This window comes from Melanostigma gelatinosum, assembly GCF_949748355.1.
Source record: "Melanostigma gelatinosum genome assembly, chromosome: 1".
Lineage (NCBI taxonomy): Eukaryota > Metazoa > Chordata > Actinopteri > Perciformes > Zoarcidae > Melanostigma > Melanostigma gelatinosum.
Genome location: NC_136634.1, coordinates 9950424 through 9976860, shown reverse-complemented (window position 1 = coordinate 9976860; position 26437 = coordinate 9950424). Strand labels below are relative to the sequence as shown.

The following is a 26437-nucleotide window of genomic DNA, read 5'->3' as shown; positions in this document are numbered from 1 at the left end:
GATATATCTCTGTGTGATCATCCTGCTGGAACTCAAGATTATTCTGGATTATTTCCGTGGTGAGAGAACAGAGCCACATATTTCTGCATACAACACATGTATACTTGATTGCATTATCATATATTATTGCTTACCATCCATTCCCAAGAGCATATTATAGTTTTCAAGGTTCCTGAAATGGAGCGACATATACTCAAGCCAGACTTCCCAGCAGCTTTCAAATTTGTCAATTTAAGAGCAACCTTTCTAATGCAGTCAAAATAACTCTGACGTGATTTCCTCTGGTTTGTCTTAGGAATTACATTTTATAACAACATGGTGTATAAATTCAAGACACATGGAAGAGATACCAAACCATCCACTCTTAAACTCATCACCTTGCAGAAATAAGACAGTGTTGACTGAAGATATAGACGATTTTTCACTGTAATTTGACTCCACTGAGTCTCTGCATGTGTGATTTTGTCAAGTGGTGAGCAAGAGCTGCCTATATGTTGACAAATAACATCTATTAATCTAAAAACCTGCGATATGCGTATGACATATCCCGAGCATGGGTCAAACTCCTGAAACACTGGATCCAATATTTCCCATAACACAAGTAACCGCATCATTTGTCATTTCTTTCAAACTGCCTCCCTCCAGTTTGTAAAGCACACTTTCGGTGAAAACAATAGATTCAACAGTAACTAACATCCCTCTTCCACCATCTTTGACCTTTCAGAACACATTTCAGAACACAACAGGCTTTTATTTTGACAGTTGCATGTCAGCATAAATGATGGACATGTTACACTATCTGGTGTCATACATAGATAACATGCTTCATTATCATATGAAGAGAGCGGCCTACAATATAGTCTCCATTTATTTTGATTGGCAATACATGTCTTTGTAATTAGCATCTCAGACGTATGTTTTGATATACCTGAACGCACTCAGCTTTTCTTTCGTTCACGCTTTTGTCCACGAATGAAGCCCTGGTTCCCTTTAGGACTCGTTTGAATAATTTATATGTGTGTCATTCATTGAAGTGATACTGTATACCTTCTACAATGTGGTCACAGCCTCAATTTTTACTCCCAAGATAGATCCAAGGACAATAATCCAATTTCCCTTTCTGAAAAGATGGATATTGTTGATTCAGGTGGCCGATGGCCGACATGCATTCATAAAGCAATGTGAAGGAAGCGCTAAACTACACCTGCAGTCATTTGCAAGATTGCTTTTGAACAACTAAACATTGTTTCACACACTTCTCTGTCATTCATGTGCTTTAAGTTGTTCAGGTGCAGTTGAATAACAGTTCTGCTTTTGCTCTTTTTTGTGTGTTTCAGTGACGACTGAAGAAGCCTTCTCTCCAGTGTTATGCTTTGTGTTATTTATACTAAACATACCACATTTAATACGCTTCATATATGTTCATCTTGGCTCCAGTAGAGGGCAGAATTGTTTTGATTATGTGGCAACACTGATTTTGTTACTAATAAAAGGAACATTTTCTTATTCCACGTCTTCCATTTTTAGGACTTGAATGAGTCAACAACGTAGGTTAACTGGAGTTGGCTATACATGCAAATAACCTTACAATATTCCTATTGGTCTATAAAGTTGCTTTCAGAGCACCTGACCCATTGGTTGAGAATGAATGTTGTAGTTTGGCTTAATCTTTTCATTGCAGCCGATACATATCTGATGTCAGATTAGCACTGATCCTCTGCACTTTATTCCCTCAGGTAAAGATCTCTATTGGTCATTTCCAATTGGTCAAACAGCCGATTTCTCAGCACTGACAGCTCAAGTTAATGATCACACAGAATGGCGAGGTTTCCAAAGTAACCACATTCAAACACGGACACACACTTGTGCATGTCTCTGAATGTAAATCAAGCCAGTTTGTCAAGCCACAATCATTCAGGTGGTTGTTCACATACAGTAATATACCCAGAAGAGGGCAACAGCATTATCTTAATGCTTTTCTTTGTAGGGACAGCTCACTACAGCTGGACAAAGACTTGTCATTCTTACCAGCAGCCAGTGACATTGAAACCTGGGCAGTGTTCCACACTGTTGCTCTTCTTTCACCTGTTGAATCCAACTGTTTTAGACCAGCTACTGCTTTGCTGCTCAAACGGAAACCTGCTCAAATAAAATGATCCCACAACTCAATAGCTTGCATATAAAATGTATCTAGGGCTATACATTTGTAATTGCATTTGTAAATCAGAAACAGCATTTTTTTATAACCATAAATGTCACCTATGGTTATTTCAGGTCTTCTTAGGGTAATGGTGCTTTACAGCGGTGGTTCCCTTATAGGGCCGTGATCTGTCAAAGGGTCCCAAGATAAATCCGAGGTTCACAAGATGAAAAATTCAAAAATATATATGTATGTTCTGTTACACAAAAGTTTATATTCCTCATTCTGCTGTCATTTTACTTCGTGTTTTTCTTGCAATATATATATTTAAAAAAATCATAAATCCTTCAAATCACACGTTTTGGTTAAAGTTTTGGTTAAACTCCCAAGATTTACAGTATATTGTCAAAGCACATGACAATAAGAATACATCAATGAATGAATAAATCACTATATTTTCAAATGAAGCTGCACAGTGTGGGTTGTTGTTGCTTCATGAAATGCCGGATAATAAAACCTGTCAGTGATTTGGATCACCAGCATGCATCCAAACCAAAGCATTCCGAAGTGAGTGAGAAAAGCCCACACCGCCCCTCCCCCCCCCCCCCCCCCCCAGTGTCCGTGGAGCTCCTCCCCCTTCAGATTGAGTTACCTGCAGAGTCACCTCCCTACTGGCAAGCGGCAACAAACGTCTGCGCTCTGTTGGATGACAACTGTGTATTTTACAGTCTGGGATTTCAACGGTTCTACTGGGAAACAAGCGGGTGAAAATATCGACAATTTCCCGCTGTGTTCCTGATCGGGCTGTGATGGCAGGCTGATGCTTCAGGCGCCTCTCGCCCACGTTTGTCACCTCGAGCATCCCGTCAGGAAAACACCACTGTGAGTTCAGAAGAGTCATTTTCTTTCTTTCTGCATTTCTTCCTTTCCTTCCTTCCCAGCCGTATCATATCATATTATATCATATGCACTTTCATGGCCTAATATTGGTTTAAAGTACAGATTGGTTGCACTTATTTTGTTTATGAGACGATTTATTTTTAATAATACATTGTTATTATCAAATACCTCCGAATAATTGTCAGCACATCATTCATGATCTGTGACCAAGACTGCAGGTCTGAAAAATGTGTACAGTGATTCATTATTGGAGTAATTCACATACTGCAACATTTGGTGTCGTTTCTGCTTGTTGCAGAAAACGACATGTTGCTATCATACATTTAAGCCTGACGTCACCCTCAGCCTCAATGACAGCATTTAGCTCTGTGGGGAGAGGAATGTGCTTTCATTTGGGTTCAACAAGTTTAGGAATAACCCCATGCCTGCTACACATTAACAACCAAATAAGAAACACTATTTTTCCTATTTCATTGTCCTGGTAGGTGATTTTCACATTATATTATATGAATGTGATCAAAAAAGGATCATGTCTGTGGAATCTGACCTGATTTCAACTTGTGCCGGGTGCTCTGTGTCCTGATTCAGAGACCTGTATAGCCAGAATAAACCTGGAACATCGTCACCAGATGTCATAACAGCATGCTACGATTCACCCAGATGCAATGCTTGAAATGCATAAATCAGACAATTGTTTTACAAAATGCTCAAGAGCATGGAGCAAAGTCCTGCTCATATTTTTATCCGACACAGCACATAAACTATCACTGTCAATATTTTCTAGTTTTGTATTCCGACAATGTCAAAAGGTGTTGATATTGATATTGAAGTACGAGTTTGGTTAACATTTACTTGCTGAGATCTCAGCACACTTTGGTTGCCGGTATATGCTAAAGGAAAAGCGTGGTATGATACTGTCAACACTGGGTTTATTTCACCAATAATGTCAGTTGTGATTCTTGTTGTCAGGCTTTCTGAAGTCCTCTGATTAAGCTCCAGGTGTGTTACGATAGATACTTATTGTGTCAGAGCAGTTGTTGTTTGGGAGTTTGATTGTGCTGCTTCGTATGAACAGAGTTATCATGTTGTGGCATTAAATGTGTTTCAGACTCAAGCTGCTAAAAATCAGTTGTTTTGTTTTAGTTTTACTTACTTGGTACACAAAGTAATGTTGTCATTCAAAACAGCTCATGACATCCTCTGTGCGTACACTGATCGCAGAATCTCATGTGTAGTTATTGATTTATGAACTGTTCAAATATGAGATAATACAATTATACGAGTTTAAAAACAAAATTTGATTTAACATGTGAAAAAAAAGGAACAACACAGATTATTTGGTTGACTTTCATTGTTACTCTCATCGCTCCGATTTGTTGTCACAGAAAGCAGCATGATATGACAACACTTGTCTAACCTCATTTCAATTAAAAATGAAAGATGTAAATATATCACCAGCTAATTTGAGAAAAGGTAGAATATGAGACATAGCTGCCTTCATGAGCAAGATAAGCATCCTGCACACTCAGCCTCTATTCTTGCATAATTATTGTCCTAAAACCGTGTAATTACCTCTGGATAAGAGGTTCTCAGGATTGAACAATAAGCACCTGAGGCTGAGTGGACGAGAGGTGTGCGGAGGGCCTCTTGCCATGAGGTTGACAACACATGACACCCAGTCTGTCCAGCTGGCTTCCGGCTTCACCTCCCTCCTCAAACCTGGCGGTGGGCCAGAGCTGGCAACAATAGCGCAGAGGGATGATGACCAGAGAGATACGGACAGAAAGAGGAAGTCTCCCTTTTGTGCAGGCTAACTAAAGTTAATCGGATTCGTTTTATTTCCTCATTTGCATTTCTCGGCTAGATTTTGTTGTAGATGATCCTTGAACCTCTTGTACCTCTTGTGCCGGTCGCATGGAGAGATACATGTGTGCATCTGAACAAAGTCATGTCTGCAGGAACACAGTCACTTTGGTTGATATCTGTGAAAGCTATTGCTGTGATTTGGCCTCACTTTGTTTCAGCAGATATGAGCGGATTATCTGTTGAGGGCGATTATGTTAATGATCTGCGGCACGATAAGCTCGAGTGACCGCGCCTGTAACCTGTAAACTGTCATACACAGTATTTACCTCGTGTAGTTTACTGCTGCTCAATATGCAAATATAGTTCAACACTTCAGAGAGGAGGCATGTCAGAAGGAAATGTCTGTCTCGCTGCCAAGTACAAGTGGTAACAGTGTGGTTAGAAAATTATACTGAAATATTCAGAGCTGTTCTGGGACGCACACCTTACACAAGGTTGGTATATTACAGGTTGGATTGGTCTTAAAATGCACTTAAAAACCCAAACTGAACGCCCACCAATTAACAAACTGAACGCATTGGCCAAAGCGATACATGGCTCCTTGGAGTCTAAAAGTCACATACAGTAAAAGGTGATTACTATCTCCAGTGTTAAATCCAATTCACTTCAGCCAATAACGTAGGAGCACTTATCAGTGGCTTTGCAGTACAAAGTATTTTAAAGGAAGCCGAGAGGAGCCCACCCTTTTGTGTAACAGCTCGTTAGGGTCCACAGTTAGTCTAGCTACAGTGTGTGTTTAGCCATAGTGTGCACTGTAGACCTGATATATTTATTACATAACCTCATCAGTACATGCCTTGACAGAAAAGAGTCTCCACACCCAGAGGGAAAGGTTTGGGGGGCGTGTCCTTCTCTCATTTCCTGCTTTCGTTAACTCGATTTAGATGTAGCACACCATGCTAAATAACAAATAGTTAGGCTGAGTGTGAAACCCAACCAAATGAATGAATAGCAGCTATGCAGATATAGTCGTCAACAGAGTGGATCTAATTACACAGTGCATACCAGCCTGCTGTCTGCCGTTGGCCCAGATCAGTCCCCCGGCTACCAGCAGTACAGGCCCAACACCTGGCTCTACACAGTGGAAGAACAGGCTGTTTGGTAGACTACGCCTCAACTTTGCATGTCATATCTACAACCTTAATGAGCTACTATAGCTCTATAAGCGTTAACACCATGGACTGTACATGAGAGCTCACCAAAAATGATGCAACAGGCATTTAGAGGGCCTTTAAAAGGAATAAATAATGCATGTTTGTTTTGGTGGAAAATGTTTGCAGTCCACCCTCAGCCACCTCCCTCCCGCAACACCCACCCTGTTCCTTTCTCTGATTATCGTCCTCTCTGTTTTATTCTCCAGGTGGATGCCTTGAACCATGAGTGTTCTGGGACCTCCGTCGAGGAAAGCCAAGTGAGTGTCGCACACATTCCTGCTCCGCCCCCACATATTTACCTTTCAGTGTGTTACGCGGAGTTACTGTCACACAGGCGAGAGAATCACTAACCCAGTATGTAGAAGGTGGTGTGGGTCAGGGACCTTGGGCACAGAGCGGCTCTGTTGAGAATTGTTTGCCTTTGCCTGGGTTTTCCTGGCTCTAGCCTCCCTCCGTGCCCCACACACCTCCTCTTTCCCTCCCCCTCTCTCCCTTTTCCACTCTCCCTCTCTCTCCCTGGCTGGTCCATATGCTCAGAATCTCAGGCCAATCTCATCCAGTGCTGGCCAGTCTTCTCTCTGTATATAGCACTCCTATTTCGTGGTACTTGCGTTGATGAGAAGTGACAGTGTGGTTGATTCAGGGCGTTTTGTGACACTGACGTCCAGAGGTGAGGATGAAGAACATGCAGCGTAACCCCGTCTCCTCTTCTTGTCATTGCAGTGGAGTGGCCAGATCAGACAGCAAGATCAGCGCCAAGGCCCTCTACGGTAAGTGACTGCATGGAAGTGTGACGGGAAGTTGCTGCCTTGTCAGACGGATTATTTCATTGTTGGCCTGTTTTCAAGACTTTGCCTTTACATGCCCGTCACCTGTAATTACTCCTGCTGTTATTCCTGTGGCATGAGTCACGACTGACGATTTACAGTCTGTAGCTTATTCTGTCAATTTGGAGATTTTACACTCTTAACTATTAAGGAATAGTTTGCACATTGTTTATTACCGTAAGTATGTTCGTCAACACCCATTATTATTTCTATTCTTAAAGGCAGACAATATTCTATAGTTTTCAAAAACCCTAGGAAAACAAACTTGATTTATTCTACTGATACATATTGCCTCTGTAGTCAAAGCCTGGTTGTTGACCTCCACTGCCGTCCATAAATGAACCACTCTGTTGCTGTGAGATGAACAATGAACCTGCAAATCTGTATAAATCCGCATATGAAAATATTCCCAAACAAAGACGCTGTTGCTAAAAACTACAGAGCCCAATTGTTTTCATTTATTTAAAAATAAGCAAAAGCATATTTGAGACTCGTTTTTTAAGATCTTGCATCTGCGTTAGATATAAAGTCAGCCTTTTCTTTTGACACCTTTTCAAACTGTCATAGTCAAGCTGCGTAGATCAGCACTGTAACTGACTCAAATCACAACAATATTCAATTTGCTATGCAAATGACTTGGTAAGGGAATCCAGCGCCCTCACTCTGCAGCGCCACGGCCTTGCTCGACTATCGCAGTCCTCTCCCCAGAACATACACACACACAGTGATAAGAGGGGGCCAAGGTCCTGCTCAGGGGCCCCGTCGTGCTCAGACTGCTGACACCTCTGTCAGACGCTGAGGGACATGGGAGGGAGGCAGGGCTCCTGAAGGCAATTTGAGTTTCCAGCTCTGTGTGCCAGGCCTGCACAGCATGCTGGGATTTGTTGTCAGATGCATCAGTCTTTTGGTTGCTTGTCTGCACTTTATAGTCGCGTTCTGTACATTTATATAGCTTTCTAGTCTTTCATGTATACTCTGAATTGTAGGACTCCATTTATATCTGGATTGTCAGGCTCTGATCTGTCATGTCTCTGGTGAAACTCAGTAATATAATTATGGTATGACACTAGCTGTTGCATACTTGTGCTAGGGTGTGTGTGTGTGTGTGTGTGTGTGTGTGTGTGTGTGTGTGTGTGACTGAAATGTGCTGAGGGAGTGCAGGGTGTGCCTGTTTTTAAAGTGTGGTTGGACCAGGGTACGGATGGCCATGTTTTGCAGGTGAATAAAAGATGCATTGAAAAGTGGAAAGGAAGAGGCGGACTCACCTCTGGTCCTCTCCGCGCTGCCTCAGACATTAGCTCACTGGCTCCTGCCAGCACCTCCCTCCACACACTGCCAACATAGAGGAACATTGTATAGCAGGTAGATAGAAACCTACACTGAGGTAGGCCCGGACAACCTGCTCTCGTGCATGGCTGCACTGTTCCAAATAAAGAATGGCCTCAAATGACAGATGATGTATTGTAGGGATGCAAGATGTTCCCAAAGCATCTGACTGTGCAGCTCCTTGTCTGTGATTTATTTTTATGCTGTAAGTCCACAGGACCCACCCACTCCTGGGATCCCTGTGAAATATCCCGCTGTATGCGTGACGAGGCTGTGCTGTTTTTCATTGGCTCGTCTCATCTTGTGTGGCAGATGGTCACGCCACCTTCTCATTGCAGGATGACAGCAGCGTGCCTAGTGTCCTCCCGAACCGCAGAGGCAGGAGAGTGCACAATGTTGTGCACCATCCATAACAGTGGGAGATATTTGGACAGATAAAGGTCTGCTGCTGAGTAAACATGTAGAGGAACAACAACAAAAGTCCCAGCTCAATATCCCGCATGCAAAACTCCCCCATCATTCACACAGTGCAGGGCAGCACATAGCAGATGCAAATAATGCACAGGTCCTCCACCCTGATCTGTTATCAGCAGCTCTGGTGTTAGAGCAGAGACGTGCCACATCAGATTCATCACGTCTGGACTTCAGTTTTCTTGAGTTTCTTGGTTAGAGGTTGAGGAGCATGTTTTTGTCAGGTAAAATGCGTTTGGGCTGTGAGACTGAATAAACACGTGTTCATTCTCTCGTCCTGCTCTGCTGTTTGTCTTTAAAGTCTGCGTAGGTGTGGAATTCAGCTGAATGTCCAATAAGATCCAATAGTTCCAGTTATCAGTGGCTGTATTGGACGTGTTTGGCCTCTTACTGTTCCTGATAGACAAATGCATGATGCAAACTTGGGTTGAGTCAGTTAAATATCAGGTCTCAGTGGCATTTATTAGGAGGTGAGATTGTCCGATTGATCTGGGCCATTGGTTTGATAATCTGCCAAGCAGCTATGTTTATCACTGGTCAGTGACTCTGGAGAGCCCTGAGGATCTGCCCATCTGCCTGCTAAGTGGCTCTTATTGCAAGCTGTTGCAGCGCTGTGAATTGATTGGCGTAAACGTCAGTCCATTAATAAGACATGGGGCGAGCTCGACTTTCAGTACGACACTTGACGCTTGTGTTTCACCTGTGGGGAGACAAGCAGGAAGGAATCAGCAGAGAGGACATAGCAGGAACATGCTTGCGTCATTTGGGCAGTGGCAGCATACACAAAAGCTGCTGGGAACATGGAAAAGGCCGAGCTCAGTGAAGCACGTTTACGTCACACTTAATCTTCAATAAACAGATTTTATGACATTTAGAGGCTTGACACACATTGATTTAGGGTTATACAAACAGCAGAGCTTTTGTGCCACAGTCAACAAAAAGGACATGAAGTGAAATGTGGCTGAACGTCTGTATGGAGAGAAAACCTGTGCAGCATCAACATGTTGACTCTATTGGGTGGGGGACATAAAGAGACCAGGGCCCCGTGCCACGTAAGTGGTTCAGCAAAGTCGATCAAATGTCCTGTTAGCCAGCCTACATGAACGAGATGATTGATGTCAGGCTATCTCGGTTCCTGAAAGGCTGATCCGCTCTCAAACAGTCTCGTTAATTCGAACCAGACGATCGGGATCAGGATGATCACCCCAATCAATCAGATTATATGTCTTTAAATGTGCCTGCTGGCAGTAGACTTCATGGAATGCATCAACGAATGAGATCTTATGGACAATAATGATCTCAACTCTTTCAGAATAAGTAGATAAAAACAAGCCCAAAGAGTATCTAACTGATACGAATTAATATGAGGATATATGTACTGTGTGCCCTTATGTATCATGTAGCCTACTATATATGTGTATATACATGTATGTGTAGATTACCATATATAACTAGTTTGAATATGTGTGTGTGAGAATCTGTTTATGGGCGGATCAGTATGTGTATTATTCATAATCAGACATTCAATCAATTGAAGCCGTGAAAATAAAGTGTGTGATTCTCTCTGTTCTTATCATGAGTCCACCTTCATCATGTTCTACAACAATGATGTGCTGGTGTACTAATAACACTGTCATATCATTATGAGTGCTTTAACCTCCATGTATGCAACCAGCCATCAAGAGGACATGAGAGCAAGTAAACACTAAGTAAGCACACACACAATTCAGAATGGTGAGTCAGCACAATATGTGCCATGGTGATGTAATGAACACATCCATAAGTTTATTAAGCGCCAAATGAACTTTAGGAACAGCACGGCATGCAGCGGCTTTCCCCATGTTCTCCGCATCGCCGACACTGGACTAAAATGTAGCACTCGCAGAACAGCGCAAGGCTGCATCCAGTCTGTGGGACAGTCAGTGCTCGGCTGCAGCGTGTGGTGTTCAATGTGTGGCTCGAGAAGGTCTAAATAAATGATTCCTTGTCGGCAGAATCGATAGCGCTCGTATAGGAAGTCATCATGATGTGATAATGGATCTTGGCGATGTGGAAGAACTCTCTCCCTATAAAACGCTCATCTAACTAATATCCTCCTTCATCAGTGGATCTCTGAGGAAGGGAGCTGTACATTAATGCAATAGAGGCTTCTTAGTTTGCTCAGCTGGTTTTAAGGATCACCGTGTGTCTCACTTTACATGCATTTCATGAACTCCCGTATAACCCCCACTATATGCGCAAGCGCATTAGACTACCGTATATGACAGGAGCTGCCATTTTTTCTGGGGGAGTGACCAGTTTATCCAGCTACCTTCACTTAGCCTGCGCTGGAGCAGGTTCAAGCTTATGGATGTGTTGCCATGGTGATTTTGCCGAACTTGCTTCGTGGAACCGAAAAGCCTGATCTACGTCATCTTATCCTGAAAAGTATCCGGCTAACTAAGTTAGACACGTACGTGGCACGGGGCCCTGATATGAATCTGCCAGTGTTGACAAGAGCATACTCTCATTTAACCGTAATTGTAACCTGCTGACTATTCAGCTGGTAAATAGGTCAATGAGCACACTGGCATACTCATTTACCTTCGGCCAGTTTGAAGACAATGGTCCCAGCCAACAGTGCACACAGTGCTGTCTACAATTCCTTCTTCAAAATGGAGTAAGCTCAAGTGTTTAAATGACATTCAAACTTTTAACAGGTCACCATTTAAAATGTATTGTAATTAAATAACATTTTTTTGCAAGCGGCAACCTCCGGTGCTGAGAAATGCCAAAACTTGCAGTTCCTGAAAAAGTCACTTAAGGCTGACATAAAAAGCAAGTCAATCTCCATAGACCCGATGTTAAAATGCTCAACTTTACAGAAGAAGTAAACATGTTTACAGTTTAGTACAAACAAATGTTTTGGTCTCTATAGGTAATTCCCCCATCCATGACAACTGTACGGGTGTGAATTGTTATATAACTCAGCCGTTTCAATTATATTAATTAAGGCTTACTGATTTTTTCCAAGATCACAGCTGCCGGTATATCACTAAATTGCGTGTCCATTGTCTGATTTATTTGTTGATATCATTACTGTGAGAAGATAGACTTCCTGCTTGAAATGCAACCAATAACGTGACTTATTTCTGTTTAGATATTTTTTTTAACGGCTGTCACACATCCCCGCCCCTCTTCACACGCGGGAGACAGGAGAAAGCTCTGGCTGTCTTGGAAAAGATTTGAGCTAAATCTTTTGCAAAAACTAATTTGGATACCTAGAAGCACACAGCAGCACTGGGACTCTCGCTGATCTGGTTCTTAACTAGGTCTTGGCTTGTCTTGGTCTTGACTTGGTCTCAACCCCTCAAAGTCTTGGTCTCTCGGTCTTGATGTACTCTGGTCTTGGTCATGACTTAGTCTTGGTTTAGGACATCCTTACCAGACTGCCATCACGAGTTTTGTAGAGACCAAAATCAGAGCCCAAAGAGAGTAAATACTGGACTTACATTCACCAGGTGGCCAGAAACAAAACTCCAAATGAATGATAATGTTGCTCTGTAACTGCCAGATGTGTAAATAAACAACTGTTTGCTAACAGGTTCCCCATATGAACTTAATAGGTGATGATATATCAATGTTGTGTAGATTCTGGATTTTTAGTAAACAGGCTTCTTAGAGTGTGCAAGTAGTTTAGAACATTTTTGTTTGTGACCAGACAAGTTATTATTCAGAGCAGAGTATTGCCTGTCTTACAATATGTCTAGAGTGAATCTTTATTGTGTGGATTTGTGTGGTGACATTGGTTTTATCTAAATCACTGGTAGCACTGACGAAAGACTATTGACATGGCCCTATTTAATGTACTCTCACCTCTGTTACTACTCAACAGGTTTGTTCTAAAACATTCCAGGCTAAAATCACAGCGTGTTGACCAACTCTTAGCATGGTGCTGTCGAGAAGTAGCATCACTGATCTTTGACCGGCGTCTGTGACTTGTGGATGTAGTTAATACCAGCCTGGTCAACAAGCTGTAATGTTCCGGGTCAAATCAAGTCACGCAGACTCTTTGATATGAGATTTAATAATTAACTTCTCAGATAGGTCTTTTCATTTCATTTGCCTTCTTGCAGGACACTTTTGAACACAAAACTATGTTAAAAAATGTAATTTCACAAGTAAAGTTTGACCACTGTTGCACTTCTTGCAGAGAAAGGCTCTATTGTTAAATATACTGTAAAACACCATTCACTATTCATACAAAATGGATGTGAATATTGAACAGTATAGTTGACTGTGAAGTCCACAGATAAAACATGAAAAGAAACGCCCCACACACGTATTCTTGTCACTTCCTTATTGCTGTGCTGGTCTTTTCAGCTTGCGTACGAGTGTTTTGTTTCATCCGTTCTTTCTGCTGAAACGGGCAAGATGTGGAGTTTGGGTCAGTTTCACTGCTGGTTGTTTATAAAAGATTAACTGTAAGATCACAGGCAGGACTTGGATTGACAGTTTTTCACTTTTTGGTGTTTTCTTATCAACAGAACAGAGGAAGAAATACTCCAACTCCAATTATATCATGCATGAGACGTCGCAGTATCATGTTGAGGTAAGATCGGCTCTATTTGTGTTTATCTGTGTTATAATGTTGACCGTTCTTGTATTTTTAAAAGTTTTTAGAAAAAAAGGAAAATACATGTTGAAGTAGAAAGACTGCATATTTATTTAATAGTATTACAGAGGCTGGGAGGTAAACAGATCAGTGTGAGAGGCACTTTAACACACTTTACATTATTATTATTATTATTATTGTTATTATTGTTGGAATGCTGTTAAGGATTCCAACTATTGTTATCCTGTTTCTTTATTCCACTATTTCTTCCGTTCCCCGTTTCGTCGCAACGCTTCTTCTTCTTCATTTTTTAAGCTACAGAAACCGTTCAACTATCAAAATGTTCAGCTCCTTCAGCTCATGTCTGCTATGACCTTTTCTATTTCTAACCTTTAAACTTTTTGAATTATTAAGCTTTTTGCAACTTTTTTTTGAATGGGTTTCTATGGAGAATATTTTCAAATCCTTCAAAAACTTCTTCAACTTTCAAATCCTTCAACTTCCTCATACCTTCAGCTACAGACACCATTTCAACTTTCAAATGTTGAGAAAACCCTCAACTATTGCCAACATCATTCAGCTTTTTGATATCTTTTAAACTTTTTGAACTGCAGCAATTTAACTTTTATGATTTTTCAGCCATTTTCTGACTTTATAATGGGTGTGTATTGCGCAGCTTAGAGTGCGTGATGTCACCGCTAGAGTGAAGAGCAGCTTGAGATTCTTGTGAAAAAAACATTTGTATTTTGCCACTGTGTCCACAATCTTCACTCTTCATGCATAATTTCTGGATGTAGAAGTAGCTAATATTGTCCTTGTCGTAGAAAAATTACTGTGGAATCCCACAGATTTCCACATTTGACACGGAAGCCGTTAATTGAGAGGAAAACCAACTTTCTGCTCCATAGAGACCAATGTTAAATTTTGCTTCAAAAACATCTTCCACAGAACACGGTACCCCATTTCTAGATCGCCAGTTAAGCCACATTTTTTACACTACAGACACAATTTTTACAGAATCTGTTCTTCAACTCATTCTTCCCCTCAATTATTAATATCGGAGCAATAGGAGCTACGGTTATGGGAGTTTTGATGATTTGTTTGAGAGGTGTTTCCCTGTTTTATCTCCATGAAATAGCTTCAGGCACACAGGTGTTTGCGATTGAGCCAATTAGTGATGTTGATAAACACACAGACTCACAGACACACGCGCACATACACTCCTCTCCCTCTCTCTCTCTGTGTCTCTCATACAGTCATTCAGGTCTTAGGGATCTTTAGAGGTCTTTCCCCCCCCCTCCTCCTCCCCCCCCACACACACATGCCATTTTAAAATAAAAGCCCCACAGAATGAATCCTTACTGAAATGCTTGTGATGAGCCTGTCATTTAATAACCGGTTTGTGTTTATCTAACATTATGATTCTGTCTCCTCTCCCCTTCTCTCCCACACCCCATTTCAAAATAAAAGCCCCAGAGAGTGAATTATAACTGAACTGCTTGTGATGAAGCCTGTCATTTAATAACCTCTGTTTATGTGTCAAACATGATGATTATGTCTCCTCTTCTAATTACTAATACTTCGACTACAACTTCTACGACTACTGCTACTACAAATATCACTACTGCTACAGCTAGTACTTATTCAAATGCTACTAATACTTATACTGCTAATAATACTTCTACTACAACTTCTACTTCTACTACTACTACAACAAATATCACTACTGCTGGAATTCTTTTAAGCTACAGAAACCGTTCGAATATCAAAATGTTCAGCTCTTTCAGGAGCGGGGTGATATAACTTCATATTTGTAATCTTTCAACTTTTAGAATTATTCAGCTTTTTGCAATTTAAAAAAAATTGGATATCTATTTTCAGCAATGTTTTTGAGATTCATTTCAGCTTTCAGCATTCCAACGCATTTTCAGCAGGAAATGCATTTTCTAGTTAGAAGATTAATAACAATTTTCCAAATTGTCAAACTATTAACTTAATACAGCCAGTTTACTAAAAAATTGTCTGTATTTCAGATTAGGCCACCAACATACCTTTCCTTACAGTCGTTGTTTTTACGTCACACCATGTTAAAGTCCCCTCACAACCAAAAATCATTTACTCACTCACTGTTCTCTACTCAGCATCTCTCCACGTTCATAATGGACAAGACGGAGTCCATTACCACAGTGGACGATGCCATCAAGAAACTGGTCCTTCTGGACACAAAAGACAAAATCTGGACCCAGGAGATGCTCCTGCAGGTCACCGACAAGGCGGTCAGGCTGCTGGACTGTGACACACAGGTATGGCTTCATCATCAGATTATGTTAGCATGCAATACACTTCACATTTAAAAGGCACTGATTTGTGTTTGGGATCTACAGCATCACAAACTGTAACGCACATGCAGAAAACCTGCACTGGAGAGTGGGGGGTTGGAGTTTAAAAGATGTGAGAATTTAACCAGGCAGGGAGTTTGAGTATGGAGGTGCATTATGGACGTTGTTAGAAGTAAGAATATATTGGCCTCTGTGCATCGATATTGTTTTAATCTGTCTCTCACAAGTGCCCCAACTTAATGCAATATGAACACACTCAGGTGCCTCTTTAAGTTTTTATTAAATGTGGTACAGTTCAGTGAAATAGTAACTTTTTTTTTTACATACGTCATAATGTCCAACATGATTATGATTATGTCAATTCACACATTGAACAACCTTTAAAGGAATAGTTAGACATTTTGGGGAATTTGCTTATTTGTTACATGAGAAGATTGATATCACTCTGTCTGTTCAATAAGCTACAGCCAGCAGACGGTTAGCTTAGCTTAGCATAAAGACGAGAAGCAGGCAGAGACAGCTAGCCTGGCTTTGTCCAAAGATTTAAAAAAAATCACACAACACTCCATGTAGAGTACAAATATGAGAGTGTCACCACGTTTTAAAGACTATTTGTAGTATTGTTCTATCTTACGCAGGCCCACTCAGATATTGTCTTGCTCTTTCTCTTCCTCCTCCCCTCTAACTATTCCTCTGTTGTGCTCCTGCAGGACGAGTTGGAGAACTTCCCTCTCCCCACAATCCACATGAGTCAGACGGTCCTGAATCAGACACGTTACCCCTCCGTCCTCCTGCTGGTGTGTCAGGACAAGGAGCAGCACAAACCCGACGTCCACTTCTTCCACTGTGACGAGGTGGAGGTGAGTGTTTAAATGATGCAGGCTTGGCTCAGTTTGCGTCCGTTATTGTCCGTGCGTGAATTGGCTGGCTTTGTGTTTTATGTCATTTGTAAATCCAAGCTGCTGTTGTTGGAGCACCAGGTCAGATTTCAGTGCTGTTGGGGGCAGTGTCCTTGTGTGTATCCTTTTACATCTTTGGCAGCCTTGCAGCCTTCTCCCGGGGAAGATCAATCCCTGAAAGGATATAACACTATAACTTCTTGTGAAGACAATACCTTTCAATAGTTCAGAATCACAAGGCTACTCGTAAGTCCAAAGAAATAGTTTAAGAGAAATGTTGGCTGATAAACGCAGAACAGGGTTGGAGGATCTGAATGGCATGAGCTTTGGACTATCACATATTGCTTACCTTTGTATTCATTGACAGAATATAAGTGAAGAGCTTTCGAAACTCTGACGATTCTGTTAGTCAATGAGGAGAAAGAGTAGGGCAGCTTTTCAAAATCTGAAAAATGTTTGTCGGTTTTTGGACTTTAAAAGTTCACTCTGCTGCACTCTCAAAGGTCTGAAGGGCATCACAACAACAAAAGCTACAGTTCTCCAGAAGCCAAAGCTTTGCACAGATGATCGTCGATAAACCTTTTTAAACCTATGAATGGATTATATGTTACTCCAATGCATTTAGTTCGAGACCAATAATCCGAATGACAGAATATCAGAAAACAATTATCACCATGGATGCATAGCTTTCCTTAAGATAGTATAAAATCATATCACTTTTTTTTTTTTACTGTATAGAATATGTCAAATCCATCATGTGGTAGATATTAATGTCAGTTTGCAATAGGATATTAAACTGCAAACTTTCATAATTCAATTTGGCATGGCAATATTGCAATTTGATCTAGACCCTAGATGGGTAACTCTGGCTGCCAGTGAAACTCGACCACCATGCAGTACGTGAAGTTTGACTCTGTGTGTCTCTCCTCACTTTCTTCAGGCTGAGATGGTCCATGCAGATATAGACAGTGCCATTGGAGACAACAAGCATGGAAAGAAAATGAGGCTTCAGACTCTGAAGTGAGGACAGTGCTGCAGCAGAAACACACACACACACACACACACACACACACACACACACACACACCTTCTCGCAGTCAAATACACATCGAATTAGTAGTTAGCTAACTTGATGTTGGATTTCTGAAGGTCTCAATGCCTCCTCTCTCTCCAGGGTGAACCAGGAGAAAATGAAGCGCCACAGAGAAACTATCCTTCCCCCCTCGGCCCCTAAGGGCCCCTCACCTGCTGCGAAGGGCCGCGCGGCAGCCATGAACACACAGGGTGAGAATACACATACTGCACGTGCACTCAAAAGAAAGCCCTTTTCACATCCACAGCTCCGGTTTGACGCAACAGTTGCATTCACATGAGCTTGTTTTTCATGTTTGCATGTAGATCGACGACCCTCCAAACAAAATGACACAGAGTCACATGAAATGCTGGCCCAGCGCATTGAGACGGATGTGGTGAGTGTTTTTGATCCACACCGACACCTGTCATTGCATTACACAGCTCCTTTCACCGGCTCGTGACGCCATATTCTTCGAGCTAAACCCAAGGGTTTGTCTCCCTCAGCAAATCCTCAACTGTTCCCTGGATGACATCGAGATCTTCGTGGCGCGGCTGCAAAAGGCAACGGACGCCTTTTCTCAGCTCAACCAGCGCAACAAGAGTAAGAAGAATAAGAAGAAAGGACCAGCAGGTCTGTCTCCCTTTCTTCTGTTGTGGTGGCGCGAATGCAGTGACAATATGCTCATACTGCTCACATTGTCATGTTTTTCTGTTTGTGTCCTGTGGCGCGGGACTGTCATCCAGTGACGCTTGTGTGGTAGCAGTGGCCAGTTTGGCTTTCTGTTAAGTAACACAATACTCATTACTCAACTGTCATAACTGAGGTCATACTATTACTTCTTATCCACTCCCTGGGAAAGCTGAGGTATTTCTGTCATGTTAAAATGTTTAAATTATTATTATCAGTGTGCGTCGGTCTATCTGGTGTTATGTTTTAAAAAAAATATTGGCATACCAGAAGGAAGATTTTATTTCGATTTAATTCAGTTAAACTGTGCATGGAGGCTACCTTGAGATGCAGATTAGATGAGCCAAAACTATTTTAATTGAAACCAAAAGTTTGTTCATCTATGGACTGAAAGTGTCATAGCAGCGAATTATAATCGTGACAAGTAATAATATTACTGTAACATGTAGCTGAGTAATGTTTTACCACCCAACTCTGGCAGTGGTGTGATGCTGTGTTTCTATTTCAACACAACTTGTTTCCTTTGCAGCAAGACATTCTTTACATGCATGCGATGTGTTGTTTTCTGTGTGACTGTTCAGGTGTAAACACACACACAGTGTGTGTTACTTTTACACACATCTTTTGGTTGTTCCTGACTCCGACAGATGAGCTGAAAATGATGTATTCTCTTTCTAGAGAATCAGTTTCTCAACTTTGGGGTCAGAATCCCAGATACATGTTGATCAAAGCGTATCAAATATATGTTATATAAATATAATTACGTAGAGTTAAATCAGTACGTCTGATTTATCTCACAACCATTATTTAATTTGGAACCTCCTTACCCCTGGAAATACAATTTAAAGGAATACTAATTCCCATTTCATGACTCTGGTTTCGGGGGTTGTGAGAATGTTGGGACCTTCTGGGTCTCAAGTTGAGAAACACTGATGTAGCACATTCTTTCTTAAGCTTCACTCTCTGGTCAAGGTGATTTGTTTTTTTTAAATGCAGAGTTGTTTATTTACTAACCATTGTTGTACTGCTTGCATTTATTTCACTGACAAAAATACCATTTCTTTGAACTGTGGCCAGAAAGTGAATCCTGTGTTCTGTCTGTGATATGTCTGAATGGAGGGCTGGTAACTCTGGAGTCTGTGTGTGGTCATTGTTGCTCTGGTTGTTTATAGATGGCATGCTGACCCTGCGAGCCAAGCCCCCCACTGAAGCAGAGTTCATTGATAGCCTGCAGAAACTGAAGCTGGCCCTCAACCTCTTGGTGAGATATCACAGCTCCTAACCTCTCCTCAGTCATCACTAGTCCTCTCTGCATCACCATCTCACTGTGTGTCTGTCATGGCGCCCCCTGCAGGCCAAACTGAAGAAACACATACAGAATCCAAGTGCATCTGAGCTGGTTCATTTCCTCTTCGGCCCCCTGGAGCTGGTAAGAGCTATAAATCTGTTCAAAGTGTGTCTGATACAGATATGAACAAAGGCTATTTTGTGTGGTGCTGTCATCCTTTGAGTGAATGCCAACGATATTAATCCACTCTAAATGAGTTCTCCATGTCATTTGATTCTCTCAATGTTGACTGAGCCACAACAATAACGCACAGAATTAAAGCAGCTAAGCTTTTGCACTGTTGCCATCAGACATTCCTCCTATTGTTATCTTTTCTGCCACCACACCCCTTGCGGCTCCGCTGAGCTCTCACCAGACTGGAGCTACGTGGCTTTCAGCTCTGACTCAGGTGCAGCCACATTTGCATAATGCAGGTTTTCCGACCCTGCAGTTTTCGGTCACACCTTCGATACTGCTGGTAAAAGAAACGCAGAGCTGTGATTGGGCTCTGCCAGTTGATAATGTACAGTAACCTCTGTACACGTTTGATTTGCTTGTCGAGATAAAGGCAGAGCAGTAATATTCAAAGTGTGGCCCCGCGGCCTCTAGCTGTTCTCTAGCTGTACATCTAACCGAGATTTCTGATGCAGTTGATCAATATTTTATCCAGGATGCTGTTAATTGCTTTTTATTTATTACTTTCATGCCTTCTGAAAACTAAAGAATCTTCAGATTAAAGAGCAGAACTATTTAGTTGAGTTTAACTTCTTCGGTGAACACTGGCTGGATTTCAAACCTCAACATTTTGTGAAGATTGGCCAAAATGTGTGGAGCATTGAGTCGTGAAGTCTTTCTAGTTTCGAAAATGGCACAGAATGTTTGGCTCGATCGTCAGTCTGGTTTAATTATTCTGTAATTACTTCAATCGTTTTCTGATACAAATTAAAAATATGTATATTTATATATACCGTATATAGATATCCATTTTAGCACATTGCTGAAAAGTAAACTCCCGAATGTGTCCACAGGTGCTGCAGAGCTGTGGGAGTCCTGACCTTGTGCGTTCAGTAATCTCCCCTCACCTCTCCAAAGACACTGTCGACTTCCTGCGTGGACACCTCACCCCCAAAGAGATGACCATCTTTGAGCTGCTGGGCGATGGATGGACCAAACCCAGGTACATAAATGGCTGCATTTCAAGTGCACGTTTATCCAAAGCGCGTCACAATTTGCCTCTCATTCACACACATTCGTCACACACTGACGACAGTGAGCTACCATGTAAAATGCTGGCCTGACCATTGGGAGCGATCGAGAGTTCAGTGCATTATTTTGACTGGCTCTGTCTTGAACAGATGTGTAGTTTAAAAGGTCACATTTTTTATCATCCTGTCCCTCCTGTGGCAGAGCGGAGTGGCCCAGGGATCAGTGTGCGCCTCCTTATCACCCTAAGTTCCGTAATGGCTGGGAGCCGCCGTTGGAGCTCCTCAGGGCGGCCCCATGGGAAACAGAGGGACCCACGGGGCGACCGGGGCGACCGGGGTCTCTCACCAGCCCCGATTACAGAAGACGTTCAGCTGAAGACGTAAGGGACTTGTTTGTTAGCTACTGTCTGTGAATGCACCGACCATTACAGGTGCCAACACCTGAACATGTAACAATCTGTCTGCTTTTTCAGTATTATGGAAGACAGTCCTCAACCTCGTCAAATGGGTAAGTAATGAAGTCCTTCACAAACGCCGCTGCCTCTTTCACACATGGCAAAAAACATGTCACAGTGTGCTGAGCGGATACCATGTGTCTTAACAGGTCTTACAATGGGATGCCCCCCACTCGCAAATATGCCAAAATCCGCTACCACTTCGTAGCACGGAATGCCAACGAGCTGTCAGTGCTGCAGGATGAAATCCTCGAGGTAAAAAACGAAGTCACAGAACATTGACACATCGCTTTTAATCTACAACAAATGCAGATGTAGATTGCAGCATCTGGCAGGGGTGATGCAAACCCCTCCCCAGCCTTCTTTGGCAAAAACATAAATTGACCTTCTGTGAAGGTAAACATTTAAAATGCAGCTTATCAGATTTTTCTGATGTAAACAAATTGTATGAATGAGCGAATGTCCAGTGCTAAACCATAAAAGCACTTCCAGCACTGAAGCAATTTCTGAGTGAGATGTGAAAATTGTCTCGCAGGTGATAGAGGATGACAAACAGTGGTGGAAACTACGGAATCGCAGCGGTCAGGCCGGCTACGTCCCGTTTAACATCCTGGACGTGGTGAAGATCGAGGAGCCGGAAGCCGTCTACAACCAGGTGACCTGTTCTTCTGTACATGCAGAGCATTAACATTACATTGTCTGATGAACACGATAAATCTTTGGCTGTGTATGTGTGAGCTCAGGAAATGATTCACTTCAAAGCTTCTCTATTTATAACACAGCAGCACACAACTAGCATCTAGATGTAGTGGAGTAATGGTGACTGTGGCTCAGTGGTAAAGCGGCTCGTCCTGCAATCAGAGGATCTGCACAACATGTCCTGTGGCCGCATTGATCCCCGGCTCCCCTAGTCCATGTCCATGTGTTCTTTGGCAAGACACTTAATCCCAAATGGCTCCCGTAGGCTGTGCCTGTGGTACTGGATGAATGTTAGATAGTCCTGATGGGCAGGTGGCCCCTGCCATCAGTGTATGAAGGGGTGTGAATGGGTGAATGATGCCATTTAGTGTTAAAGCGCTTTGAGTGGTCGGAAAACTATGAAACAGCTTTACAAGTCCAAGTCCATTTAGCATTTACCAAGTCCATGTCTACCTGAGCAGAAAGTAAAGTTGCGATCCGATCTTTGTGTTTTTATCTGAGCTTCTCCTTCCTCTGTTTACATGGCCGGGCCGGCCATGCAATGCAGCCACAGGAAATGCTGTGTTTTGAATAGACTTGTTCCAGCTTTTTATATATATCAGTTCACTCTCACTGACTTCGAGTCATTATCCTTATCTCAGCTGCACAACCTCAGGTGTGTTATCAAGAGGTGTCATAATGAATTCTGGGAAATGCAATCACGTCGTAATGAGACGGGTCAAGGTTTCTTTATCACTGCTTGTGGAACGATTTATTTTGCTGCTGGAAAATTGTTGCACCCGGGTTTAAGGTGCAAAGATGATTAATGCACACGAAGGAGTCCTGAGAAAGATATTTTACAGGGATAAATAAGTAATCAGTTGAATAAAAAAACCTAGATATATAAAAACAATGGATAGTATGTAAAAATCACTGTTTTAATAACTTTTCTTTAAAACAAAGCTAAATAACAATGTAAAAGCAACGTTTGCAGTCATATCACCTGAACGCTGCTCCTAGATCAGTGCAGCTTTGTGCACAAACTCTCTGCACTTGTTGTGATCTTACTCACTGTGCAGCAATGCGTTCCCACCCTCAATGAAAGCCTACATTCCTATAGACACGCACTGCACACATGCACTCTGCATGCAGGCTCACCAATGCCCTGCAGCAGATACTGCATGCAGCTACTCTTCCTGGTGTCAAATTCTTTCACACAGATATTTTCTCCTTTGGCTCCGGGGCAAACATGTATCAACCACCAGTGAGATGAAAGACAAACCTGTTTGTGTGGAATAATAGCTGGTTTCTCATGAACTGTGTTTGTTTCTGTGTGTGTGCAGCCAGGCTACAGTACGTCACCTCGCGTTTCTCTGAGCCACGGAGACAGCTTCAACAAGGGTAAACCCAAAGACAAAAGTGAGGAAACACAAACAAAGTAACACAAAGCAAGATCTGGGAATTACAGATATGTCACAATTGCTCTATTCTGACGTCCTGTTTCTGTGCTGCAGTGATGGATGAAGTCAACAATGAGTTATTGATGATGATCACTGCTAACAAAAGTCAGCCGGCCGCCAGGAAGTTCCGCGTGGAGCGATCGGCTGGCAGCAAAGTACCGCTCACGTTTGACTCAAACCCGGAGCAGGTGACAAGCTGGCTCAGCGCAAAAGGGTTCTCTAAAACGTAAGTCACCCGCGACGCTCGTCAATGCAGCAAAACAAATACTTCCCACACCAGAAGTTCTCACTAAAATGACAAATGTAGGCCAATTAAAAGCTGCATCGTATTACAACTCCAATAGCCAGAGTTGGAAAGACGAGCCTGCTAGAATACTGTACTCCATTAAAAGTGTGAAAATGTACTTCAGTAAAAAAGTAGGTCAGTTACAATATACTCTGACTTTTTGTCACTGTTAACTCGAAGAACATCTTTAGGCTACAAATTAGATTACATTGAAAGAACGTATACACAAGGTCAACAACATCAGCAACAAGACCCGTTCTGTCCAGACCAACACTGTCTATGCAGACAACTGAGCATTTCTTTACATTCAAGGTTTCTTGAAGATGAATCCTACCTCCACAAATATGAAATGGATTGCCATGCAATTTGACATGCATGCTGCCTGCAGGTTGACATGGGAAGAACAGGTGTCATTAATAACATTGATGATGGCTCAGTCCATGCACAATACCAGGACGCTGGAACAGACACAACTCTGATGAATCTGGTCTTTATTAATGGTGTTGATTACATCTATGCTTTTCCTGCTGTTGTATGTTAAAATGCAACCAAGGCTTTCTCTTTGGATCTACAGTGTTTTAGCAACATCAGTGTACTTACCAATGGAGTTAAGAAATGCATTTATATTTTATAATGAGTAAAGTAATTGACTGTTTTGCAGGACTGTTGAATGTTTGGGGATCCTGACTGGAGCTCAACTCTTTTCCCTCAACAAAGAAGAACTGAAGGCGGTGTGCGAAGAAGAAGGTGGCCGTGTCTATTGTCAGGTCACCGTGCAGAAAGCACAGCTGGAGGTCAGTCACACACGTGTTCGAGTAGCACGCAAACTGTGCGCACATCTGTTACAACACAGCTGTTCCGCTCACAGTTCGACCGCAACAATTTCTTTTAAAATCCACAAATGAACACCGTTTCAACATGTTTGCAAAAAATGTAAATCGTCTTAAATAGATTTGAATAACACTCACCGTTCTCAGCTTTCAGTCTTTATCGGGGCACGTTACGACAAGTCCATACGCTCTTACAAAAGCTGATGTCAGCAGAGTATTAGAGTCACTCTCATTAAATACATACAGGTGAAGTCCACAGAGCGGTCAGAACTAACCCCCAGGCAGGCAGACTGCTGAACAGCAAGCACTTTAAAATAAGTCACAAGCACTTTAAATAACTCGGTGACATTTTGTAGAATTTCTTCCGATTGTTGTTGTCGCTTATTTCGTCTTATTATATATTTTAGAACCAGGGCAGCTGCATTTCATTGCATTTTAATGTACAACTGTACTTTTTAAAGTATATGGCGATAAACTTGAACTTTAGCGAGGCCGGATTATTACATAATTCCCCACAAGGACAATAACATAATAACAGTTATGTAGAATAAATAAATACAAATTACAATAAACAGTAGATGAATCTCTTTACACTATAATTATTGAAAATAAAAACTTTGCGACATACCAATGGGTGAGACCTAAAGCTTCGATCTAAGATTTGAATATTATTCATTCAATGTAAAATGTACTTTTGATAAAATGTGTGCAAACAAATTAGTAAATGATGAACAGTCGTTTCAAGAGACAACAAATGAAATGTGTTACTTTTACAGAAGACCAGCGGGGACTCAGAACTGCAGGAGATCATGAAGCGGCGGCAGGAGAGGATCGACTCTGGCAACAAAGACTGAACCTGCTGAGCCGCACGACCCATCCAGATGCTTTCACTCTCTCACAGCAGCAGCTTCGTCAATCAATCTTCTGCTAATTATGACCCACAGTAGAACATACTGAGATGTTGTATACATTTTTAATTGTATATTTATTTTGTATCACCCAACGTGTATGTATTCCAGTGTTTTCTTATCTAATTATGTTGCTTTGGTTTTCATTGTCTCATTAAATTTTGTTGTCGTATGAACAGAGGAACATATGAATCTATGCAGTTTTGTGTGTGTGTGTGTGTGTGTGGGAGCATGTGTAAGCACAGCATGCATGTGATGTATATATTTGTATGAGCAGTGTTGTAAATGTTTGTGCGCATTGGTGATATTCCAGCTATTTACTGAATGACTAGATCTTAGCTATCGCATATCTAAATCTGTGCCAGAATGTTTGACACAATTTCTGATATATAGCCAATTATTTTCATATTACTGTTTACAGGTATAATAAATAGTAAAACACACTCTGTATGTCAGAAGTATAGTCTCATCCTGTTGCTAACTGCAGAGCAGCAGTAGGTATTAACATGAATAACGCTGCTGATTATAATCAGAATTCAGACACCGAGAAACTGTCAATAATCTTGCATGAAGTTATTAATTAGTCAATGACAGTGAGACGCTGTGATTGTGTTTTTATGCAGCATGATATGTTGCAGTGTAAACTGCACAGACACAGGAAGGATGACTAGATGAGATTCTGTGATGTAAAATAATTAAATGAAGATTTAAGCAAAACAAAGACGGTTGTAAATATTATGGGACAATGGTTTAAAAAGAATATTTAAAAGAAATAAACTTGGCAAATATTTGATATCACATCTCTTTTGTTCAGAATTCTTGTGTTTGTCATTAATAATAGCAGAGGTGGATAAACAGTTAATACATTTATTTATTTATTTTACACTGCAAGATAAGAACAAGAGTTGCAAGTGAAGAAGTAAGTTAAAATGAAGTGCAGTAACTCATTAATCCTCAATTACACGGGAGTTGTAATTTGTCCGTGTAATTGTCTCATTTTATTGCTCTGC

General features: G+C 41.6%; 1 protein-coding gene across 2 annotated transcripts; it reads left to right on the top strand.

Moving 5' to 3' along the window:
- Positions 1-2863: 2863 nt before the first annotated feature.
- Positions 2864-26199, top strand: eps8l2 (EPS8 signaling adaptor L2; the record flags this gene model as incomplete). 2 transcript variants are annotated; one of them, XM_079296559.1, is made up of 21 exons in its annotated part: positions 2864-3022; positions 6267-6317; positions 6784-6830; positions 13211-13275; positions 15420-15581; positions 16328-16477; positions 17457-17536; positions 17691-17800; positions 17915-17985; positions 18095-18221; positions 19451-19539; positions 19633-19707; positions 20634-20782; positions 21013-21190; positions 21284-21318; positions 21415-21520; positions 21801-21920; positions 23287-23362; positions 23458-23629; positions 24351-24483; positions 25296-26199. In XM_079296559.1, the coding sequence occupies 20 exons, from the start codon at positions 6283-6285 to the stop codon at positions 25371-25373; spliced, it is 2058 nt and encodes a 685-aa protein (XP_079152685.1). In that variant the 3' UTR covers positions 25374-26199. The 2 variants fall into 2 exon arrangements, with proteins under 2 accessions (XP_079152685.1, XP_079152684.1); XM_079296558.1 differs by lacking the exons at positions 2864-3022; positions 6267-6317 and having other exon boundaries at positions 6737-6830.
- Positions 26200-26437: the final 238 nt, after the last annotated feature.